Here is a 23,008-nt window from a genome sequence, read left to right as displayed (position 1 = left end):
TTTCTCTCCAATGCTCTTCCTGCTGACTTCAGTGACACCGGACACCCCACTGAGTTTAGCCAGCTACCCCCCCCCCCCCTCTCTCTCTCTCTCTCCCCCCCAGCCATGTACTGTTTGGTGCTGTGGCCAGAGAGGTGTCACCGGCTAATTGAGGCCAGCTGCACTGTTCACTCAGAGCAAAACTAGTTGACAAAGCAACACAACTGAAGGGTTCACAGATTAGGTAACCGACTCACTGGTCAAGGCTGCAGGGAAACAAGAGTATCTTTTCAATGAAAGAGGTTACACACAGATACGCGATGCTGAGAACGGTGGCCGATTTTTCACTCTCTTTCTCGGAGGGCCTTCATCATTGCAGGGACTGCTGTAAAGAAATGCTTGCTCAGAAACTAACTCTTTTTGCATTGAAACATGCACCAGAACTGGTGGACACCATCGACAATGTCAAACAAAGCAACTCAAACTTCTCTGTTTTCTTTTTTTAAGAAAATCTGAGGTGACTTTCTTTGTGGCCCCGCCCCCTCCCTCTGTAAGGACCCCCCTCCATAAGGACCGATTTTTGTCAACATTTTCAAGGTCGCTAGAGAGGGGTTCTACTGTATTTAAGACCTGATTTTCTCAGATTTTTTGAGGTCGTAAAAAGGGGGTTCCACTGTGCAACCAAACAAGCATCATGGTGAGGAACCAGACCTGGAGCAGCTGGCATTACTTGACAACCCACTGGAGGGTGCAAGCCACTGTGAAAGAGAGTCTGGTCTTGAATTGCTGTTGCAGGATTTCTATCTGCAGAGTGTGACGAAGATTTGCACGTGATTAGTCTGCACCCAGAAAGGGTCATGTTCAGCAGGCCCGATCTACCAGACACTATGCAATGCAATCTCCACATTATCAGCTTCAGAAACTCCTCACTTCCATCTTTATCTTTCAACACAGTCACTTCAAATAAGTTCAGGGGTGGTGTGCACAAGAAAGTGCTCCGCTGGGTGGGAACCAAGCGCTGGGTCACACTGGCTAAAACTAAGATTTTAACCAATCAAACCCAGTGCTTGGATCGAACCCAGTGAGGCACTTTCTCATGCACACTACCCCAGGTGTCAAAGCCCAGAGTAAATGCCCTCTCCAACAGGCTTTGGCCTGCCGATTAACAAAACCAAGCCAACAGTTCATGCTTGTACAATAGCCCATGCTGCGAGTCACACAGGTGAGATCAACTTCAAGTGCCAAAGCCCAGAGCGAAAGCCATTTCCACCAAGCTCTGACTTGCGGATTCATGGAAACACACGTACAGTTCATGTTTGCTTGAAGGGAACGCTGACGAAGAAAACCGCCTCCTGGTGAGAGAAGAAAAGAATGAATTTAATTTCTAACATCAGTGCAGTTTATAAGATGCATTTCCCCCATTCACTGTCTACAGCTCTAGAAGTATTTCTGTCCACAAAAGAAAGGTAGAAGTCCTGCCAGTCTAACGTACGTACATTGTATTCTCCACTAAAACTCGGAGGCATATTTCTCTATACAAGCAGTAGCCAAATAGTTAGCAATGTTAGCTTGACCAAATTTTCACTGCTGGGCAATTCAACAAAACACAACAGTTTCAGAGTTTGAATTTCTAGAAAATATAACTCTATTCACAGTTTTTAAAAAAAAATTGCAGATACAAACTACAATAATAACAATATAAATCCTTCCTCTGTCTCTGTCTCTCACTTACTCTCTCTCTCAATCTCTTTCAAACTGTACACACACTCCTGAATTCACAATGTTTAGATCGACCAAACTACTCACCCTACAACCCAGTAGTTGAGTGTAAGCGGTGCCCTGCGATCTGAAGCACCAGGGGGAGAGGCGGTGCACTGAAACAACACTCCATGTTCCTCGGCACCGCTTGACACTGAACAGTCACGCTCAAACAATGACTTGCTGTTTTCCTGTGGGAGTTGAACACAAAGAAAAAATTGTTCAGTAACTGCGCTGTTACATATCAGACGAGAAAGACATTAAATGTACAAAGGCTGCAGAAGAATTCCGAAAATAACTGTCATGTTTGTTTTGGTTGTTGAAGAGTGGATACCCTTGCATAAACCTCTGACAAACATTGGAGGGGCCAATCACTAGGGAGTGGTGTGTCGGAAACATGTGCTCCTGTCCACATGTTTTCGACACACCCCTTGCTAGCGAAAGGTTCTTTCCAAAAATCGTCAATTGCTCTTCTTCAGAGCTTTAGTGTTAAATTAAAAAGGCACTCTTTGCCAAAACACCTTTTACCACGATCAGCAAGGCTGTGCAAAATGTGGGTAGCTATAATTTTCACTACTTCCCAACTAATATATATATGCCTCCTCCCCCCCCCCCCCCCCCCCCCCTACCCCTCCCCCCAAAAATCATATACTTCTCACCGGTTTATCTTCTGCTTCAAAGTCGTGAAACAGTGCATGAATGTTGAGAACACAACGGTGGAAGTTGGCCATGACCTCGTTCTGTAGGTTGCTAGGTGACAAGGTCAGGTCATGGTCAGTAGAGGTCACAAGGACACCCTCAAGGTCATTATGGTGGATGAAGTGGAATAGATAATTATCCTTGCCTCTGGATATTCTGTGGAACCAAAGAAAAGAAGTCATGAAAGCTTCCGTCCTTGTTGTACATTGGTACCCACCATGTGAGGCCCCTCTGATAAGAGAACACCTCCCAATAAAGGACAACTTATTTAGTTCCTTCGCCTCTTATTCAATCAAAAATATGTCTGTTGTGACAGGGCATCTGTAATGTAGGCACATTTAATATGATTTACGCTGGTTCAAAGAGAGTCATTTTATCACAGGTACAACAGTACTGCTCTGAATTGACATTGCTATAAAGCTATGAGTACACTTTCAGCCGTGGGTCCAACCAATTTCATTCACTTCATCAACATATTTCAGCTATAAACAAACATTGGCAGTTACAAATAAAATATACAAAAAACAAACAGCATCCTATATTTTTTCAAATATCCACCATATTTTGCTTTGCTTTAATCAAGCATAAATACAATGCACAAATCAAACATGAAATCAGAAAAAGACAGCACTCACTTTCCTTGTGACGTCTGCGAGCCGATGGTGTCTATGTGTAAAGCTGACATGCTGCGACCGATTGCCGACATGTCTAGGAGAGAACTGAAGCGACTGACTTTACTCTGAAACAACGTTGTTCACACACAGTTCAGATGGAGGCCCAAAGACAGGTAACAGTGGCATTGAGAAAAAGTCCATAATGAGAAGTAGCAGAGTGTTAAACAATTAAAAAAAAATAGTTGCTAGTTGTTAAACAGCTTCTACCAAACAAAGCTGCTTGTTTTACCTTTGACAGAAGATTAATATTTTGCAAAGATCAAGCTAATGAACACACGCCCACATCCATGCACACATGCACTCACACACACTCAGGACCTTTTTGTGTGTGTTCTTTTTACAAGGATTTGGAACCCCCTGTTTTCCATTTTTTTTGCAGGCAATAAAAGGCTTCTTCGTAAACATCTACCTTTGGTGCCCCAGCACTGCTGCCACTACCACCGGAGTCGTTTGAGCCGTAGGAGAGTTTGCTCCCCTGACGTCTCATCATGCCCACCTGGCTGTCCACGTCATTCTCGCCACCTGTTGACACAGTAGTCACGTCACAGTACTCAGGTATTGGAACAAACTACAGCAAACATGTTTTTTTACCAAGAAGAATGACTATTTCTTCAATATTTGTATCAATTTAGTAATAAGGAGTAACCTTGCTTGGGAGTTCTATACTGAGAAAGAATCCTGTGTAACATGCACCAACAAAATAAGGTAGCTAACTCTAGATTTCCCTCAGTGTATTGTTAGTTCGACAGTTGTAAATCCATGGCTAACTTACAAGTGTGGTTTAAAATTCCATAACAAAGAAAAGTACCATCCCCACCCCCCATCCAACTATGAAGTAAATCAGTATAGTTGATCCCTGAGTGTAGGAACAATGTTTACCAGGCATGCGATCAGACCGAGGACTGGATCTGTATTTCAACGGATTGTCATTTCCTGCACGTCCTGGACTGGCTGTAAAATGCAACAACACAAAGTTGAATTAAAAAACGACAGGCGCAGTGGCGTGGTGGTAAGACGTCGGCCTCCTAATAGGGAGGTCGGGAGTTCGAATCCCGGTCGCTGCCGCCTGGTGGGTTAAGAGTGGAGATTTTTCCGATCTCCCAGGTCAACTTATGTGCAGACCTGCAAGTGACTTAACCCCCTTCGTGTGTACACGCAAGCATAAGACCAAGTGCGCACGGAAAAGATCCTGTAATCCATGTCAGAGTTCGGTGGGTTATAGAAACACGAAAATACCCAGCATGCCATGCCTCCCCCGAAATCAGCGTATGCTGCCTAAAAACGGTCATACACGTAAAAATCCCCTCGTGCTAAAAACATGAGTGAACGTGGGAGTCTAAGCCCATGAACAAAGAAGAAGAAGAAGAAGAATTAAAAAACAAAAAGAAATAACACCTCCCTTCTCAGGGGCAATCTAACTGGGTGCAGAAGGCTATAAAAATAAATCAGCATAAAGCAGTTCTGTTTTTTTCCCACCGATCAATTTATGAAATAAGACCTCCCAGGCTGATCAAATTCATTTGCCATGACCTTCAAGCCATGGAAACTTAACATTTGTTTTAACATTAACATGGTGCACATCAAACAAAACTAACGAGACGACATTCTGAATTCCTACCTGTCAAACGCACTAGAATCTCTAGAAACTGTAGCAATTAACAAAGAAAAAGAAGAAGAACCTTGGAAATGCCTACACAGATAATCAAAACAAGGAAAACTTCAATCAACATTTCAGACAAAACTCAACAAATGAGCAAAAGACTGTTCCATGCATAAACGTTTTTGAAAGGAACAAAGCATATGTTGTGCAACTTACGAGGTTTTGATGTGACGGAGGATCTAGCGATGGTCCCAGTGTCATCTCTGGCCTGCCTGCCTGTCACCATGAAACGCTCTGTGCTAATTGTCAAGGGTGATTCCACATCCTCCATCAGTCTGAGACAAAACAACTAGGTTACACCATCACCATCGACTGGCTGTACCTGCTTGATTATGTACCTTTTTCTTTATTTTCTGTTTGTCACTAATTGTGTAAGTCCTGTGTTCCTGGCAAACAAACAATCCACCCCCCCCCCCCCCCCCTCAATTTAAAAAAAAATAACATAATTGTGCTACTATCTTGTGCTTAGAACAGAATGCGTTGTAATGAAGTCACCCAGAGCCTCTGCCCCATATCTCTTAATAAAAAAAAATATTTGCTGTATTTTTTACAATTTTTCATAGCCCCTACAGTCTACTACTGAATCTCTCACATGACATTCACTGAATAACACTGTGTCAGATTTTATTGTTCATACCCTTCTCTCTGCTCTCTCCTGTCACACATATAGAGTTTTGTTGGCAACAGTACAAATTCCAGTTTGTTTTTCATCATACCGAAGTGACCCACTGGCAACAATACAAATTCAACTCCCACAATACTACTGTCACACCCGTTTACAAAAAATGTCTTGAATCCCTTGCAATGGTCGTTATGAGCAGATTCAACTGTAACTCCCATCATGCTGACCAGAGGGCGTCCGTCCCAATCCCCAGGAAATACGCAATACAGAATATCTTATTGCCCAAGGTTGAAAATTTGCCTTGACATTACGATTAAGAAGTATTCACTCCAGCCAAGCACACCCTACACACGCATCTATAAAATGAATCAACGACATCAATTAAAATACATACACTAAAATTATCAACATAATCACTCCTTGAACTCACCTGTCATGACAGCAGGTAGACATGTGAACGTCCTCCGTGTCGAGTTGGACCAGAGTGGCTCTGGCCTGGTCCACGAACAGAGGGTGGGGGCCGGGCTTCCCTAGCGCTTCCTGGCTGCAACCTCCAGCCTCCAGCAGTGTGGCGAGCAGAAAGTGTTTCTGTGGCAACAGTTATAGCAACGGTTAGCAGACTAGTTATGTTTTCAATCAATCAAAACAGCCAATTTTTAATTGGTGGATGTACTTGTAATAGGATTTAGTTGCAGCGTGGTATTGAAAGCAAAAAGAACTCACTACATGCTCATGTAGACTCTATCAACCATTTTATATTCAAAATTGCTTCTGAAGACTCATTTCAAAGCACAGAAACCAGCAGAATCCAAAATGCTCATCATCAGCAATATGAGCACAAAGTATTCATTTTGTTTTCACAGTTATTTCCCTCAGACAATGACCTCGAGTAAATTCTAGTGATGGATCATGCAATCCACAAAAAGTAAATCATTGAAGTTTGTCCATGCTTTCCGCTTGCAACAAACAGAATATTGATCAATTAACAGAGCCAGCAACGTACATCAGCAATAAAGTTATCAAGAGACAAATGAAATGGCATCAGAATCTGACAAACATCCAAACAAACTCCACTCCACCAACATACCATGCCTACAATCAGCATGAACCAGCGAGCATGTGGTTCCTGGAATCCTAGAGTTCCAGAAACTTCACTCCGTGTCAGGTACACCTCCTGCCACACCACCAGTTCGTCAATCGGTTGCCGTGACGCCAAGGCGAGGAGGCTGTGGCAACGTAGGAATGCGTACATGTCACGCAGGTCGGACTCCCAGTTATGGCTGCAGACTAGATAGTTCTGGTGACAGGGTAATAAGTAGGAAAATGGTTAGAAATTTAGAAATGGTGGCTGCAGATTTGATTATGTACCGTATTTGACGGATTACAAGACGCACCGTTTTATAAGCCGCACCCCCGACTTTAAAAAAAAAAAATTGGGACGAGCCATGTATAGGCCGCGTCACTATATTAGCCGCCGTCGAAAAAAATATAATCAGATCGTGTCAATCAATCAAAACAACCAGGCAAACGAAAGTACGATGTTTGGCGAAATCGATTCCGAGAATAAAACAAGAAGAGCAAACGCTCGATCGAGTCACTTTCGCAGTTCTGAATATTATATGAGGCATCAGATGGACAGGAAGAAATTGCTATTCACAACACAATACAGATGTAAATAATTTGATGTAAAGAATAATCCTATAAAGTTTGAATCAAATCCGATGAATAGTTTCAGAGATATGATATTTCAATTTTTTTCCTTCAAGACATACCTGTGACCTTGAAAAAGGTCAAAGGTCACCAAAGCAGACGTCAAAGTGTAGAGGTCACTGGGAGTCACGTTCACATAAAATTTGAGCCCGGTCACTTTTATAGTTTCCGAGAAAAGCCCAACGTTAAGTTGTGTGTTGCCGAACAGAAAAGGCTAGTTATCTCCCTTGTTTTTCTGATAACGTTCGTAAAAGGCTACAGATGTAAATACTTTGATGTAAAGAATAATCCTACAAAGTTTCAATCACATCCGATGAACTTTGTCAAAGATATAAAATGTCTAATTTTTCCTTTGACGCTGACCTGTGACCTTGAAAAAGGTCAAAGGTCAACGAAACCATCGTTAAAGTGTAGAGGTCATTGGAGGTCACGACTAAACAAAATATGAGCCCGATCGCTTTGATAGTTTCCGAGAAAAGTCCAACGTTAAGGTGGTGTCTACGGACGGCCGGCCGGACGGCCGGCCAGACGGCCGGCCGGACGGCCGGCCGGCCGGCCGGACAGACTAACACTGACCGATTACATAGAGTCACTTTTTCTCAAGTGACTCAAAAATGAAACAAAGAAGAAAAGTGAAAAAGTTTGAAGAAAAATATCACACACACACAATTTGTAACCAACACACACATGTAGTCCCACCCGGAATAAGCTTTTTTGGGATGATTTACGACTTTTGCGCACATTTCGAGCAGACGAAAACACAACATGGCGGTTCTCGCTCCTCCAACTATCGCGAGACACAAAAAAAACGAAATCTCGCGAGATCCTGATACATCCGGTGTTTCTCTGTACGCTATCTTGTCACGACGACTTGTTGACAAACGAAGATTCGCGAAAGAAAGAGAAAAGCGCCGAGTCTTGAGTAGAGAGCTAATAAAGTACCGGTAATCGCTAATCGAGGGAAATGAAAATCCGCGGCAACTTCCATTAGGTGAATGCTATTCAAGCTTAGGTAACGTTTTAGCCGCATCTTTTTATAAGCCGCAATGCGATTTTTTTGGAAAAAAAGTCGCGGCTTGTAGTCCGTCAAATACAGAAAGTTGTTTGGATCTTTTTTTTTCCTTCTTTTTGTGCACAAACATCCCAGCACTTCCAAATATTAACACATAAATCATTTACATTCATAAGATTAAGTTGCCAGCACACTAGACACGTCTGTACACACAAATAAACAAGGTAGCTGGAATCCAGTGACTTGGAGAACTCTGCAACAAAAGCTAATAAAGCTTAAGAAAAAGAACTGGCTGCAGATTCAATCTCACCAAAATCAATGCCTCTTATTTTTATTTTTCAAAAAATAAATATTAAGCGCACTACAAAACAATGAATAGTCAGAACTCAACCAAATTTTAGACATCAAAGTGTCAACAACCTGCACTGGACCCTCTCAGTCCGACAGCAATAAATCCAAACCGTTACCATGATTAACTACAAGTACATGTACAACTGACCTTATAGAAGAGGGAAGAACCAAGCACTGTGAAAGATCTGCGTGAGTACAGCTCATTTTCCTCCTGGAAGCAAAGCATAAATGTTGGATCAAGGACAAAGGTAGCATATCTTAGAGCAACAATAACAAAGTGTACAGAACCAGTCCCGGTAGCCTTAAGACTGTCCTTCATTAAGCCCGAAGACGACTTCTTAAAGTATTCGCAAAGACTTTTTACCAAAAAGTCAATGCCAAACCACTGCTCAACCAGCTTTGTGAAGTAAACTTCGCCCAATCTTCTTCTTCTTCTTCTTTCGACGATGGCTGTGTCTAGATTCTTTGGCCCGTGATGTTGACGAAGTGGGATGCTTCGCCCAATCAATCTGGGGCTTTACAAACATTCAACACAGACAAGACGCTCTAAAGTTAATTACAAGACAATGCTAATCAATCAATCAATTATCTTTCAAGTAAAAGGCTCATCAGAATGCCTTTCTTAAATCCTCTTTTCTCTAACACACAACTTCAAACAAAGCAATGATGAGCCATCAAATACAGCCGTTGGTGAAGAAATTCAATTACTCTGTTCTGCACTACATTGCATTTCTGCTTTAGGCACAAGTGAATCTGAGTGGGGGTTTGTCTTCACTCCCCTTTATCTGTTCACTGTCCCTCCCCACCGCACACACCCACCCCCTTCTGTTCTTTGACCCACGATAAGACATGGTGGAATATATTCAAAGCAATACCATGATTCTTACCAAGAAGTCATCAAAGTCCACTGCCTCAAACTCACTCAGAATTTCGTCACAAATGAGCTGAAAAGAAGACATAAAATATTTAGAACAATTATACATGATTATAAAACAACAGACCATGTGTGTCTCTTTCACTGTGTCGGTGTAACCTTTCTTCATCTTTACTGAAACATTAACAAGCTCTTGTATATCACATATCAGTATGCATGGGAATATTGAATAGGCTAAATCCATTTGCCAAAACAAAACAAAAGTCAAAAATCCAAATACCTATTTTGTCTTTTGTTTTGTGTTTAAATATGCAAAACGAGCAGTATTTTACACACTACACATCCTACTTGATCACGTCTTTAAGAACCACGACTATAGTATAAAGGCAAGCTGACAAAACTCCTTCCTCTTAAATATGCAAAACGAGCAGTATTTTACACACTACACATCCTACTTGATCACGTCTTTAAGAACCACGACTATAGTATAAAGGCAAGCTGACAAAACTCCTTCCTCTTAAATATGCAAAACGAGCAGTATTTTACACACTACACATCCTACTTGATCACGTCTTTAAGAACCACGACTATAGTATAAAGGCAAGCTGACAAAACTCCTTCCTCTTAAATATGCAAAACGAGCAGTATTTTACACACTACACATCCTACTTGATCACGTCTTTAAGAACCACGACTATAGTATAAAGGCAAGCTGACAAAACTCCTTCCTCTGCATCACTTGGACTGAATGACACTAGAGTACTACAGAGCTAAACTCACACCACAAGGCACATCTTACTCTGTTCTCCTCAGACAGTTGAAGCAGAGGTGCGGCACACATTGCGTCTGCAGCGATCTGCCAGCAAGGCTGGACGCCGGACTGAGCATCCACGTCACAGCTGCTGCTGTTGTTGTTGTCTGCACCTGGCTGGCACAGCAAACGATGAAAAAACAGCGCAAACACCTGGTCCAGCTGACCGCTTTCTCCACTGTGAAATGCCCTGTGGACAGTCAATGTCAGTTTGGAACAAATAGCACACGCTCTATCTGTTGAAACCTATCATTTGAATTTGAATATCAATCATACTCAATCACCCATTGGTACAACAAGCTATAACCTAATAGTTGGTTGGTGAATTTGGAAGGACAAAGTCACCCTCCAGCAGGAAAAGCTTAATAAATCACAACAAAACAATGAACATTAAACAGACAATATATTCATACTCTGCACCCTTCACATGGACTTTGAAAAAAAGGTCTCTTTAACTTCCGATCTATTGTCTGCATGATCTCAAAAACAAACGGATGTAAACATATATTTATTTATTGTCGGCAAGATCAAAGTTTCCTTATTTTTCTTCTTCAGAGTCATTCAGCTGTGCCAAGCGTCTTCAGCACATTTCTTTCTCTATTCCACAATGCACACAAAAACTTGCACGAAGTTTGAACTCACTTATCTACAGCACCAAAGATGGTGGTCAGCATCTTGCACATATCCCTCAGCACTGTGCGTAGTAAACACAAAGGCATTCTGCAGATAAATGTGAGAGCAGTGATAATAACAACCCACCACAGATAGCATTCACAGAAGAAGTCAAACCCGCCTGGGCGACCACGTCTTGATAATGTAAACTTGCACATAACAAATATCACAAGGGATCCCTGACAAACTTATTTTCTATCATAATTCATATTTATAATTTCTACATAATTCAGAATGTTCCATTGTGACAAACTGTCTACAAGAACAACAAGCACTGCTGGCCGGCCCCTTAGGTGGTTATTATAAACAGGGCTGATGCTACTTGAAATAAACCAGTTCACTGAATTACACTTTGCATAGGTGCATTCTGATAATGAAAATTAGGCATGTAAATTTTTTAACCAACCATTACCATGGGATGATTGCTACTATTCCCTGGTTCAAACCATTTATTTTCTTCAAAACTGCTGTGAACTCCTCGTATCAGACATCTGGGTCAGAAAAAAACAAAAGAAGGCAGAAGAATCTACATACATAAATTACACAGGTAAAAAAGACAAAAAGAACTAACCTATGAGCTGGGGCAGCGATAATGAAGACATCTCGGCGATGCTTATAATAGACAACATTAATGATTTCATCTCCAATCACCAGGCAAGAACTGAAAACAAAGTAGTCAGCATGAGGCATCAATCAAACTATAATCAGTCACATAGGAAAATTGCAAATACGTTTCTTGCTCTAGACAGAGAAAAAACGCAATACTAAAATTCTAGGAAATGGAGAGTGGATGCATTGCATCTCTTCTTGAGCAAATAAAAAAGCCTGAAACTACCTACAGGTATTCTTCGAGGTACAAAGCATCATGATTTGCACGACACACCTGGACTTTCATCTCAAGACACTAAGAATTTTAATCTGTCAGATCGTGTATGAGTGTCTGTGGTATTCAAACTGATCCAGGTAAACATTCATATTAGCAATCTTCCCATGAATCGGAGTATGACTGCCTAAATGGCAGGGGAAAAAACTGCCATTTACGTAAAAGCACACTCGTGCCTATGAGTGTACGTGGGCGTAGCAGCCCACAAACGCAGAAGAAGAAAACGATACTGGCAAACACATTATAATATTAAAAAACAACAACAATCAAGTGCTACTAACCTGTCAGCACCACACTGCACAATGTCATGGAGAGAAGAGCTGAGAGTCAGAAAGAGTCCCCTTATGGCTGTCAGCGATTCTTCTTGGGGAGGGAAAGAGTAGATGATATCATCCTGAAACATAAGATGCTGCGTAAATTGACATAGCAGAGAAGACACCACATCTCAAAAGCTTTCAAAACTTTTCCACACAGACTGGCGGAGTCAAAATGAAATTAAATCAAAATCAAACACTGCATAATGCTATTTGACTTTCTCTTCATACCGTTAGCATCTTAAAGGGTGATCCCACCCCCCCCCTCCCCCCCCCAAAAAAAAATGCAACCCATTAAAATGCTAATAACAGGTTTTTTTATCATCAACACCCACATGTGTTCAGCGAATTACTTCATATTTGGTGTACATTAGCATGAGATGTTAATGTAGCTACCACTAAATCAAATGCCAAACCTCATACTTTTGAATCAATCCCCAAATTTGGAAATATATAAATACAAAGAGCATAAAAGTCAGACCATTTAAAACAAAAGTTTTAGCATTTTACCAGGTTGCATTCAGAGGAAAATAGAGGTACAGCTACACCACTCACATGCGGTGTCTTTTCATGTTCAGAGGATGTGAGTGTGAGGTACATGGCGACACAGCTGTACTGCAGTAGTTGCTGCTGAACGCTGAAGATGTCTCGGCCCGTAACCAGCAGACACAGATTATGGTAGGCGGGCAAGCGACCCGAGCCACTGGATGACTGACTGCTGGGGCTGCACGAGGTCGGCCCGATGATCTTCGGCACTTGGAATGTCAGCTTCACCTGAAAAAGGCAAGTGTTGAAGCTTCAAACTACAGCTCTTTCACTCAGTCTCTTTTTCAATTTTTTTTCTCTCAAAAAACATACGCTAACATTTGTTTTCAGACCTTTGTTCAGTTTAAGACACGGTATGCTTTTACCTCCTTTGATTGTGAAGATAATTTTGTTATGGTTTCAACTTTCATGACTGTTTGCTACATTTTCTAAGGTCTTAACAGAGACAGTATGAAAATTACTCACTTCAAGTTCAAGCAGTGCCACACCAGTTGTAAGTATTTTTTTATTTTTTTATTTTTTTTACTTCCACTTCAAGAAGAAAACCACACTTATCAAATGTTCACAAAAAATATCTGTTATCACTTAAAACATATTGTCATTTAGTGTCAAAAAAGAGCACAGTGAATGTAGGTATTATATATAATATTATTTCGCTTCCAAGAAAGAAAAAGAAATACAGAAGTGTCACCTCTTTTTTCACATTCTGGAGAACAGTGCTCAGGTTGGACCAGGTCACTTCTTGACCATTCAGGTGCAACAGCATATCACCTGTAAACCACACCACAAACACAGAACAGTGATACAACACAAGAACCATAGTGACTTGTCTCTTCAAGTTTAACCTTTCATTTTGTAACCTAATCATTGCTTATTTTGCAGAAGATCAACAGACATATCTCACAATGTATGTCACTAATATATATTGTTCATTTGTTGTTCATTAGAATAATAAATTATGCCTAAACAAAATTAGCAAACTAGTGCTGTACAGTACCTTCAATCCTAATCTTGTTGAGACTGAGAGTCCCCCTAGTTTTTGTATGAAAACATTAGATCTATGCGTTGTACTCTTTATCCCCAACCTTTCAAACACTTAAAATGTTAGACTGCCAATATGCGCACTGGCTCTGCCTAGCTCTGTCCTTTTCTACGTATGCTCTCCAGTGCTATACATACCTCTGTGAATGTTTCCACACTTGTCAGCAGCAGATCCAGCGACCACCCCTTGTACCACCAGCTTGCGTTCCTTGTGCTCTGTCTGTGTGTCCCCCGTGTCCCCATTGACCAACCCCCCACCCGCTGACCGCTGCTTATAGCGACACAACACAATGCCCAACAGCAGCTCAAACAACTCAGCACCGTTAGCTTTACTGGTGGAAGAATCGGCACGTCTGGTAAAGTCTGGCACCAGAGTGACATCTTTCAGCTGTCGGCCGTTTGTTTGCTGCTGAATAGCACCATTCTGTTTCTGACTGGAGGAGTCAGGGACCGTAGAGTTTTCTTTACCAACATTCTGTGTTAAGTCTGCTTTCCCAGAGTTCTGAGACAACAATAACTTTGAATTGTTCTGCTGAATAAAAGCAGAACCTGTTTTAGTTCTTTTGTAGCGACTGGATGTCCTGGTCTGTCCATTTCTGGGCAGGACCTGTTTTTTACGCAACACCATTTGTAGTTGTTCACTCTTCCTGCGCAGTTCCGCACGGGCACGAACCTTCTCATCTTCATCTTCTTCGCTGCTCCCACGTCGCAAGCGTGTCTGTAAAACTGCGCTATCACTGTGACGGCTTCCGTTCTGTCGACTAAGGCTGCCATCCTTTTGTTGGGAGTGAGACAGTTGAGGATCGTTGTGAGGACGGGGCAGGGAGTTACTTCTTGTTCGTTTCTTGTTGTCATTGTTAACACCGATGTAGAACAGGTCACCTTGGTTTGGATGCACATGCTCACTCCAATTGGATCCAATTTTACTGTTGACAAATGAAAAAAATCAGTAACAGCAAAAAGTGTTTTAACGTTCATTTCAGATTGAATAAACTGGTTGCAATGTACTTCTCTACATAAAAGATTAAAACATACATGTATATTTATTACTATAGAAAGAAAACATTTGCATGCTTCAGTCACAAACGTGCAACATCATGATTGAATCATTGAATGAGAAACAGTGATGTACATTTTTCTAGCAGCCTTTAGGACAATTGTCCTGAAGACTGAAAATCAATAGGACACAGTGTCCTGAGATTGCAATTTCAATAGGACAAAAACACGACTCGTAAAACCGCATTTAAAAAGATTTTTCAGTTTAAATTCTTCCACCTTCCGCGACTGTCATGACTAGATACTCAAAGGATTGAATCACATTTCAAAGTTATTTGAACAGTTGTCGGTTTTTTTTCACTGCCCATCTGTCGACAATGTTTTTCAGGTAGGCATCTGACCGTTCTGCGGGTCCCTCAAGTTTTGCTTTCAGGATCATGTCCTGGGTTTTGACACACAATCGGTTTCTTCGAGCCGTGCACACCAAGTTCTGTGCACTGAATCCTCTCTCAACGATTTATTGCTGAGCCAATGAATGCACTCGAGGCACCATATGGGTTCGGTTTTCTTTTTTTCTTCTTGATCCAACTTGAGGATAAATTAATTCAAAGAATCAGATCCCATATGGTGCCTCGTTCACTCAACAAACTGGTCACACGCAGTGCACACTTTCGCTTGGCAAAACCGAAACCAGCTTTCCTCACGCAGTGTTTACTTTCGCTTGGCAAAACCGAAACAAGCTTTCCTCTTGAAAATTGAACAGTCCGCATGTCCGCTTCACTGTCAAAAACGATCGGACCCTTGACCACTTCTTCTGTAGGTTAATCGGACCTGTGTCCTGCTGGGGTTAAAGCTATAGGTCCTGGGGAAATTGGATCGGTCAGAGACCGGAGACCGACTAAAATGTACATCACTGGAGAAATTAAAATATTAACATTCAAACTACCGTGACAAAAATGCAAGGCTGCAAAAGAGCTGGTTGGAAAACATCAGATTTCGAATGGCTTTTTCAGTGTGATTGGCAGAAGACCTACAACTACAACTGGGTTGAAAAAATTCTCCCTACCCCTACCGTATTCTTACATCAGTTTCACACACACCCCACGCCCTGATCCTGTAATGCCAGCGCCAATACATGCGTTCCATCTGTCGACTGCTTGCTACATATTATAATCTTACCAAAACAAGATTGTTACAACAAACACATCAATTTCAGAAAAAGAGTAGAAACCTTTTGACTTCGTTTCCCGTTTCAAGACGACGGGACCCCGACACGCTACTTCCAGAGGGAGTTGGCGGTCTCCTCCTTACTCTCAGACTACCATCGTTATCTCGATAAACTTCTTGTTCTTTCTCCGGATCATAAAAAGGCCCAAATGACGGGAAATAGGCCATCTCCGTCTCTTAGGGCAGTACCACAGTAAAGTCATGTCTTTTTGAGGCATCGCATTCTTCCATCTTGTTTACATCCGGGCTAACCTGTTACACATTTTACCTTCAACACGAAAGAGTTAAACAAGGGAAAAGAGTTGCTTTGATTTGCAGTGGTTGTCGCACTTCGTCTACACTCAAGCAGAGATAGCGTAGCTCAGTGCTACAGATTTCTGACTCGAGCTACCTACAAATTCGAGTTCGACGGAATATAAACTGTTTATTCTATCACTGAGTCAATCCATAATCGTTATAATTCCTTCACATTACCTCTTTTGCTTCTGTAGCGGGAGAGCCCTTCTAGCTCAGAGTTGCAGGTACTCAGTGACCCCACCTTCCTTCTAGTCACCCCCACCTTTCCTGTAGATACCCCCATCCCCTCCCTTTACAGCCAGCCCACAGCGATCACAGAGGATACTGAGTCTTTGAGAGAGTATAAAAGAGGCCGGCTCGGCGAGTCTCGTCATTAGCGTACAACCCCTTCATGTCCCAAATAGATGCTTGTTCTGGGGACACAAATGGAAACTTACATACGAGTCTCGTCACATAGCATATCAGGGGCGGAGCAGTTAAGCCAGAGGGGGGGGGGGGGGGGGGGGTTACAACCTGGGGTCCAGGGGTAGACCCCTTGTGGGGTACATGGGCAAGGCCCGATATAGAATAGAGCCACCAAGCGCTGTGCTGGCAGGGGAAACGATTGCAGCTACCGGGCCGCCATTTCGCTGTGCCCATCCCACAGCCTGACCAGTGTACATTTCAGTGGGAATGTGGCACACTGGGCTTCTTATCTCCGTCGGTTGATTAGAATCAGCTGGCATAATGTTATTGAGTAATGAAGAAACTATTCCGAAAATAATATGATCTGCTAGTGGCGGTACCTGGTGGATGGAAGGGGGAGAATGGTATTTCTTACCGCATACTAAATACGTTACACTGATCGAAAGAGAGAAAAAAACGGGCGCACAGTCACACACACGAACGAACGAACGAACACACACACACACACACACACACACACACACACACACACACACACACACACACACACACACCTGAGACAGAGACTGTCAGACAGATTGAGACAAAAAGGTTATACGAAACCAAGAACATTAATTTTATAACAATTAAAAAAATGATGCAAAACCAGTTAGTGTCACAAGAGAAGCCAATCAGACGAAGCAAACATCAAGATGACAAAGTTAAACAAATTTGTAGATGTTATTCATAAACCTCTCTCTCTCTCTCTCTCTCTCTCTCTCTCTCTCTCTCTCTCTCTCTTTCTCTCTCTCTCTCTCTCTCTCATGTCTCTCTCTCTCTCGCATGATGTCTCGATGTCTCTCTCTCTCTCTCTCTCTCTCTCTCTCTCTCTCTCTCTCTCTCTCTCTCTCTCTCTCTCTCTCTCTCTCTCTCTCGCATGATGTTGAAAAAGTGCAAGCTGCACTATACCACTTAATTCACATCAATTAACTCGCAATTGACCTCAATGCAATGCATTTTGTGTACATATATGTATAATGTGTTTTCACTTTAGTTATCTGTTAAAATGTAGAATTTTAGTTTTTCTATTTTCTATTTTTTTTTATCTTGTATTTTTATTTCATTTTTTGTAGTTAGTCTCTCTTTATTCATCTTTCGGATGAGAAAAACCGAGGTCCCTTCGTGTACACTACATTGGGGTGTGCACGTTAAAGATCCCACAATTGACAAAAGGGTCTAGGAAAGGGTCTTTCCTGGCAAAATTGTATAGGCATAGATAAAAAATGTCCACCAAAATACCCGTGTGACTTGGAATAATAGGCCGTGAAAAGTAGGATATGCGCCGAAATGGCTGCGATCTGCTGGCCGATGTGAATGCGTGATGTATTGTGTAAAAAAAAGTCCATCTCACACGGCATAAATAAATCCCTGCGCCTTGAAAATGTGCGCGATATAAATTGCATAAAATAAAAATAAAAAAATAAAAAAATAAAAAAATCAATCCCTGCGCTTAGAACTGTACCCACGGAATACGCGCGATATAAGCCTCATATTGATTGATTGATTGATTGATCTTTAGGGCGAGGGCTGGATGTACAAAAGCAGACTACTGCTTAATCTACTACCCTCGTTAAATAAAGAATTGTCATTGTCATTGTCATTGTCTCTCTCTCTCTCTCTCTCTCTCTCTCTCTCTCTCTCTCTCTCTCTCTTTCGCCCCCACCCTTCTCCACCTCTCTGTCTCTCTCTGTCTCTCTCTCTCTCTGTCTGTCTGTCTGTCTGTCTGTCTGTCTGTCTGTCTGTCTGTCTGTCTCTCTCTCTCTCTCTCTCTCTCTCTCTCTCTCTCTCTCTCTCTCTCTCTCTCTCTCTCTCTCTCTCTCTCTCTCTCTCTCTCTCTCTCTCTCTCTGTGTAAATGAAACAAATCTTTGCCGTAATAAGAAATGCAATAGTGAAACTGATCAAAGCTAAATTTGTCAATTTAAGTCAGTATACACGAGTGACACAAAAACGATACAGCCATTTGAGGGTGGGGGTGTCTTTAAAAGGGGGTTTCCATTGTAAAAGAAACAGCAATTTGATAAATGATACATTTGTTTTCGAACCAAACAAGTCGGCTGAAATCATGTCAAAGCTAAATTCTTTAAATCCGAGCATTATACACAGAAGAGTACTCAAAAGAAGAATGTACAGCAAGCTTATTAAAATCTGTGAAACATGTCAGTGTCTGTATCAGTCAAACAAACCTGACATCTTTCAGCCAAAATCTTTAATACATGATTAAGTACAAACACATGAGTGAACTTATTTATGAACGATACTACATCAATCTCATCATTAAAACATGAGTATTTCAAACGAATCTGAATTGTTGAAGTCGATTGTCCTCCGTACAATAAATATACAATATAATTGAAAGTAAAACTAAAGAAAAAGCAGTGCAGGCAAAATGGTCCCACTGAAAACCGACTGAGAGAGAGAAGAGAGAGAGAGAGAGAGAGAGAGAGAGAGAGAGAGAGAGAGAGAGAGAGAGAGAGAAGAGAGAGAGAGAGAGAGAGAGAGAGGGAGAGAGAGAGGGGAAGAGAGAGAGAGGGTGAAAGAGAGAGAGGAGAGAGAGAGGGAGAGAAAGAGGAGAGAGAGAGGGAGAGAAAGAGAGAGGGAGAGAGAGAAAGAGAGGGTGAGGGAGAGAGAGGGGAAGAGAAAAAGAGAGAATAAAAGAGAGAGAGAGAGAGAGAGAGAGAGAGAGAGAGAGAGAGAGAGAGAGAGAGAGAGAGAGAGAGAGAGATGTCTTACTACAAAATCAACAGGTTAGTATTTTCAATAATAATAAAATTTAAAAAAGCAAAATTAAGCAGCATACAGACACACGCATGATTATTCTACAACTTTGCTTTTTTTATTAACATGATTATAAGGTTTAAACAGGGTGGTATTGAGATTGTAGCTCTCAAAAAACAAAGACCGGACAGAGCGAAACAGGGTGTGCCAGCGAAAGAATGGGCACACCGCGATGGCCGGCGCGCGGGTCTCGGTTACTGCACGTGTTGCGGCGCTTGGTGGCTCTATTCTATATCTCTGTGGCAAGGCCCCGTTGGGGGGTCTGGGGGGCTTTGCCAGAAGCTGAAGAGTTTTAGCTATTTTATGAACAATTTATGGCTTATCCTTGATTTTAAACATGATCAACTGGTGTCAGCAGCCACTCATTATTTCTTTTAAAGTTAGTATTAATTTTTTTACATTTTTTTGACAGCCGGGGGGGGGGGGGGTTCCGGAACCCCTGTAAACCCCCCCCCCCCCCCCCTAATCCGCCCCTTATCACGTCATGTCCCAAATAGATACTAATTCTGAGGACAAAAATATAATTTAGCATAGCATAGAGTCTCGTCAGTCAGCGCTGAATACTGAAGTGCTTGCTCTGTTTCCCTCGTCTTTTTCTCTCTTTCTTACACGCTGCATAAGTGTGTACTCTCTATCACTTTTATCTGTCTCTGTTTCGTTGTTCGTTTTGTCTCTCAGGGTTGCATTTAAATGCTGTGTGTTCTGCTTGTTCGTTCGTCTCTCAGACGGTTGTGAACGTTTAGTGCATGTTCGTTCCGTCTTTCAGTGTGGATGGAGTATACTCGTGTTGTTGCCGTGTCTGTCTTGTGTGTGAAACAGAGCAGGAATTAGATATACATAAGAAAGGAGCCGTAGGTGCTAGTTACTAATCGGAGTTGGGGGTAAACGCTAGGTAAAATTGAAGGATTGTTTGGTGCTTTGTTTGATGGGTTTGTTACTTGCTTTTCATGTATTATAGTGTAAATAAAACCGTGTAACTGTTTCCTATGAGTTATGGTGAACACCACTGTACGTACGAGAGGTGAGCGTGAACACTGATGCGTGTGTCGGTGAACTTGAAGAACGTGCATGAATGTGTGAGCTTGGTTTTGTGTCATGTATTGTAACTGTTGTCCTGTAAACTGACATGTGTTGTTAAAACTGTACGTGGAAAACTCTAACATCCAAAACACACATCACAATATTCATGTAACACACAGTCTAGATTACTAAGAAACACACAGGACGGTTTCCTCTGAATACCGAGGTCGGCTAGTATTGTAGGCACATGTATTGAACACAACGCGAGGCATAGACTAAACTGATTGTGCAACTACATTACATAGGGCGAGAGTAAAGGAAGATAAATAGTTGCTCTCCTCGGCAATTTTCAGCCTCCCCGCCCTGAGAACAAATAATGAGGATACGGACCCTCTCTAGGGCTCCGGTTACACTTCTTTTTCTTTATTTATTTTTGGCTTATTTTAGTCAAATATCAATGTGGCGGTTTTTTACTCTAGAAAATATGTCCACTGAGCTACCTAGAAAATAATTCTTTACCTCGTAATGATTTTTGAGTTATAAAATGGGTGTTGATTTTTAAAGGCTATGAACAGAAAATCTGGGAAATAGAGTCTCAAAAGGGAAGGTAATTCTTTTGTTCTGTACATGTATCCTACATGGTACCTGTAATTTGGGCTTTGAAACTTGTTACATAACTTTGGCTGAGCTGTGGGTAACTATGATTAATGCTCATACCGGTGTTCAGTTCATGTTCTACATGAACTTGGCAGCAATGTAAATTTGTCTTTTACATTGAGCTAATTGGAAAAGTAAGATTTTTGAAGATTCCTGTGCTCTGTACATAATCTAGTTCCGACTTGGTAACTCACAGGTGATCCTACATGTTAGAAGTTTCATTTCGGTTTTGAAGTCTTCTTTCTCTTTGTTTAATATGAAAAGCATGTACGAGGTAAAGGGGGTCTTACTCTTCCTGACCGCTAAAATTCCTAAAAGAGTTATTACACCCCCGGTATAGGGGTGTGTATAGGTTTCGCTCGATGTGTTTGTTTGTTTGTGTTCGCATATAGATCTCAAGAATGAACGGACCGATCGTCACCAAACTTGGTGAACAGGTTCTATACATTCCTGAGACGGTCCTTACAAAAATTGGGACCAGTCAAACACACGGTTAGGGAGTTATTGGTGGATTAAGATTCTACAAGGACTTATAGAGGTCAAAGGGAAATAACCATTCTCACTCAGTCACTGCCACCAACTGAGAAGGTTATTTCCCTTTGACGGGGGTGTTTTTCCTACCTCGTAGGAATTTCTTGTTTTTGAAAATCGTCTATTCAGTCAATACAAGTGTCCAACATGACTGTTCTAAGTCTTTCAGAAGTTTCATTTTGAAAGACAACTGCATATGTCTAGGAATCATGGTAACACTAGTTTTTTTAAGCATGTGATTTGCGAAATATTCATCTTTTAGAATGAGAATATAATGTTGAGGGCAACCTTGAGGCAAAACCACCTTCCCCTATACGAATTGTATGGCCGTTTACTTACCTTGGTTTGGCTAAAAAAAGAAGATAATGCATTGTTTTCATCAGGTTGTGTGTGTTTGTGTGTTTGTGTGTGTGTGTGTCTGTCTGTCTGTCTGTCTGTGTGTCTGTGTGTGTGTGTGTCTGTGTGTATGCGGTGTGTGTGTGTGTGTGTGTGTGTGTGCCGTGTGTCTGTGTGTGTGTGTGTGTGTGTGTTACTCAAGGGTCTCAACGATGATCATGGATGACGACTGGATGATGACTGATGATGATGAGGATGATGATGATGATGATGGTGATGGTGATGATGATGAAGATGATGATGATGATGATGATGATGATAACAATGGAGAAGAGCCAGGCACACACACACACACACACACACACACACACACACACACACACACACACACACACACACACACACACACACAAACGGATATAGAAAGATGATCACACTGGTAGGCCCCTACCTGACCCGGCAAAGAACTAACATTGCACCATGCCGACCGTAAATGACTTAGATGACGTAAAGCATTGATGCTCACGCCAGAAGGGGAATAGAATAAGACAGCAATGTTACAAACATTAAAATGATGTCTCCGGCAATATCACAACCACAGAGATAATGTCACCGACCTTCGAGAAAGAATGGTCCGCAGAGAGTCGAAGTCCTGAAGACGGCTGGCCCTGCGACAGTGTGAGATGGGCGTTTTGACGCCAAACATTCTTCACCCCCGCTGTGACGTCATGCCATATTTACGTCACTGTCTCGCGTTTTCTCTCCATCTTGCAGGTCACCAGCTGCTCGGCCTGGGGGTGCTCAATCTCTGTTTATTTGGAAAAGAACATGCATGGCATTACATAGTCATTGTGCAGTTCCCTATTAACATTTTTTTTTAATCAGTGTTGGTGTACACCCAGATTAAAGTAAGCACAAAAGGTTTGGGGCAGCGGTACATGTGACGTCATCAGGGCCAAAGCACGATATCGTAATGCCCAATAACATTTATATACTGTAGTACAATGGCTTTTATGTTTTGTCTTCCTTATAACATAATTAAAAGCACTTTTTTTTTTAGCAGATTTTTTTATTTTTTATTTAATTATCTTTCTTCTTTTTTTCTCTCTTGTGTGTGT

At 41.7% G+C, this 23,008-nt stretch overlaps 1 protein-coding gene across 1 annotated transcript; it reads right to left on the bottom strand.

Moving 5' to 3' along the window:
- Window positions 1-605: 605 nt before the first annotated feature.
- Window positions 606-16,070, bottom strand: LOC138968724 (protein inturned-like). The gene is made up of 19 exons (XM_070341357.1): window positions 15,834-16,070; window positions 13,745-14,532; window positions 13,257-13,336; window positions 12,575-12,793; window positions 11,987-12,099; window positions 11,394-11,483; window positions 10,793-10,870; window positions 10,139-10,340; window positions 9,353-9,409; window positions 8,614-8,676; window positions 6,480-6,689; window positions 5,823-5,980; window positions 4,927-5,045; window positions 3,990-4,061; window positions 3,520-3,632; window positions 3,072-3,175; window positions 2,397-2,592; window positions 1,786-1,928; window positions 606-1,331 (listed from the first exon to the last, which is right to left on the bottom strand). The coding sequence occupies exons 1-19, from the start codon at window positions 15,995-15,997 to the stop codon at window positions 1,214-1,216; spliced, it is 3,087 nt and encodes a 1,028-aa protein (XP_070197458.1). The 5' UTR covers window positions 15,998-16,070; the 3' UTR covers window positions 606-1,213.
- Between the last annotated feature and the right edge of the window lie 6,938 nt (window positions 16,071-23,008).

Source organism: Littorina saxatilis, linkage group LG6 (assembly GCF_037325665.1).
Source record: "Littorina saxatilis isolate snail1 linkage group LG6, US_GU_Lsax_2.0, whole genome shotgun sequence".
NCBI lineage: Eukaryota > Metazoa > Mollusca > Gastropoda > Littorinimorpha > Littorinidae > Littorina > Littorina saxatilis.
The sequence above is the reverse complement of the archived record's forward strand: the minus strand, read 5'-3'. Positions and strand labels throughout refer to the sequence as shown.

Bases quoted from the DNA above. Each gene is read 5' to 3' on its own strand.
- LOC138968724 (XM_070341357.1), bottom strand. From the start codon at position 15,997: ATGGCCTATTTCCCGTCATTTGGGCCTTTTTATGATCCGGAGAAAGAA. The intron at 14,533-15,833 runs GTTTCTACTCTT...ATTTGTCAACAG, and splicing joins ACGGGAAACGAAGTCAAAAG to TAAAATTGGATCCAATTGGA. The intron at 11,484-11,986 runs GTTAGTAGCACT...CTTTGTTTTCAG, and splicing joins GTGCAGTGTGGTGCTGACAG to TTCTTGCCTGGTGATTGGAG.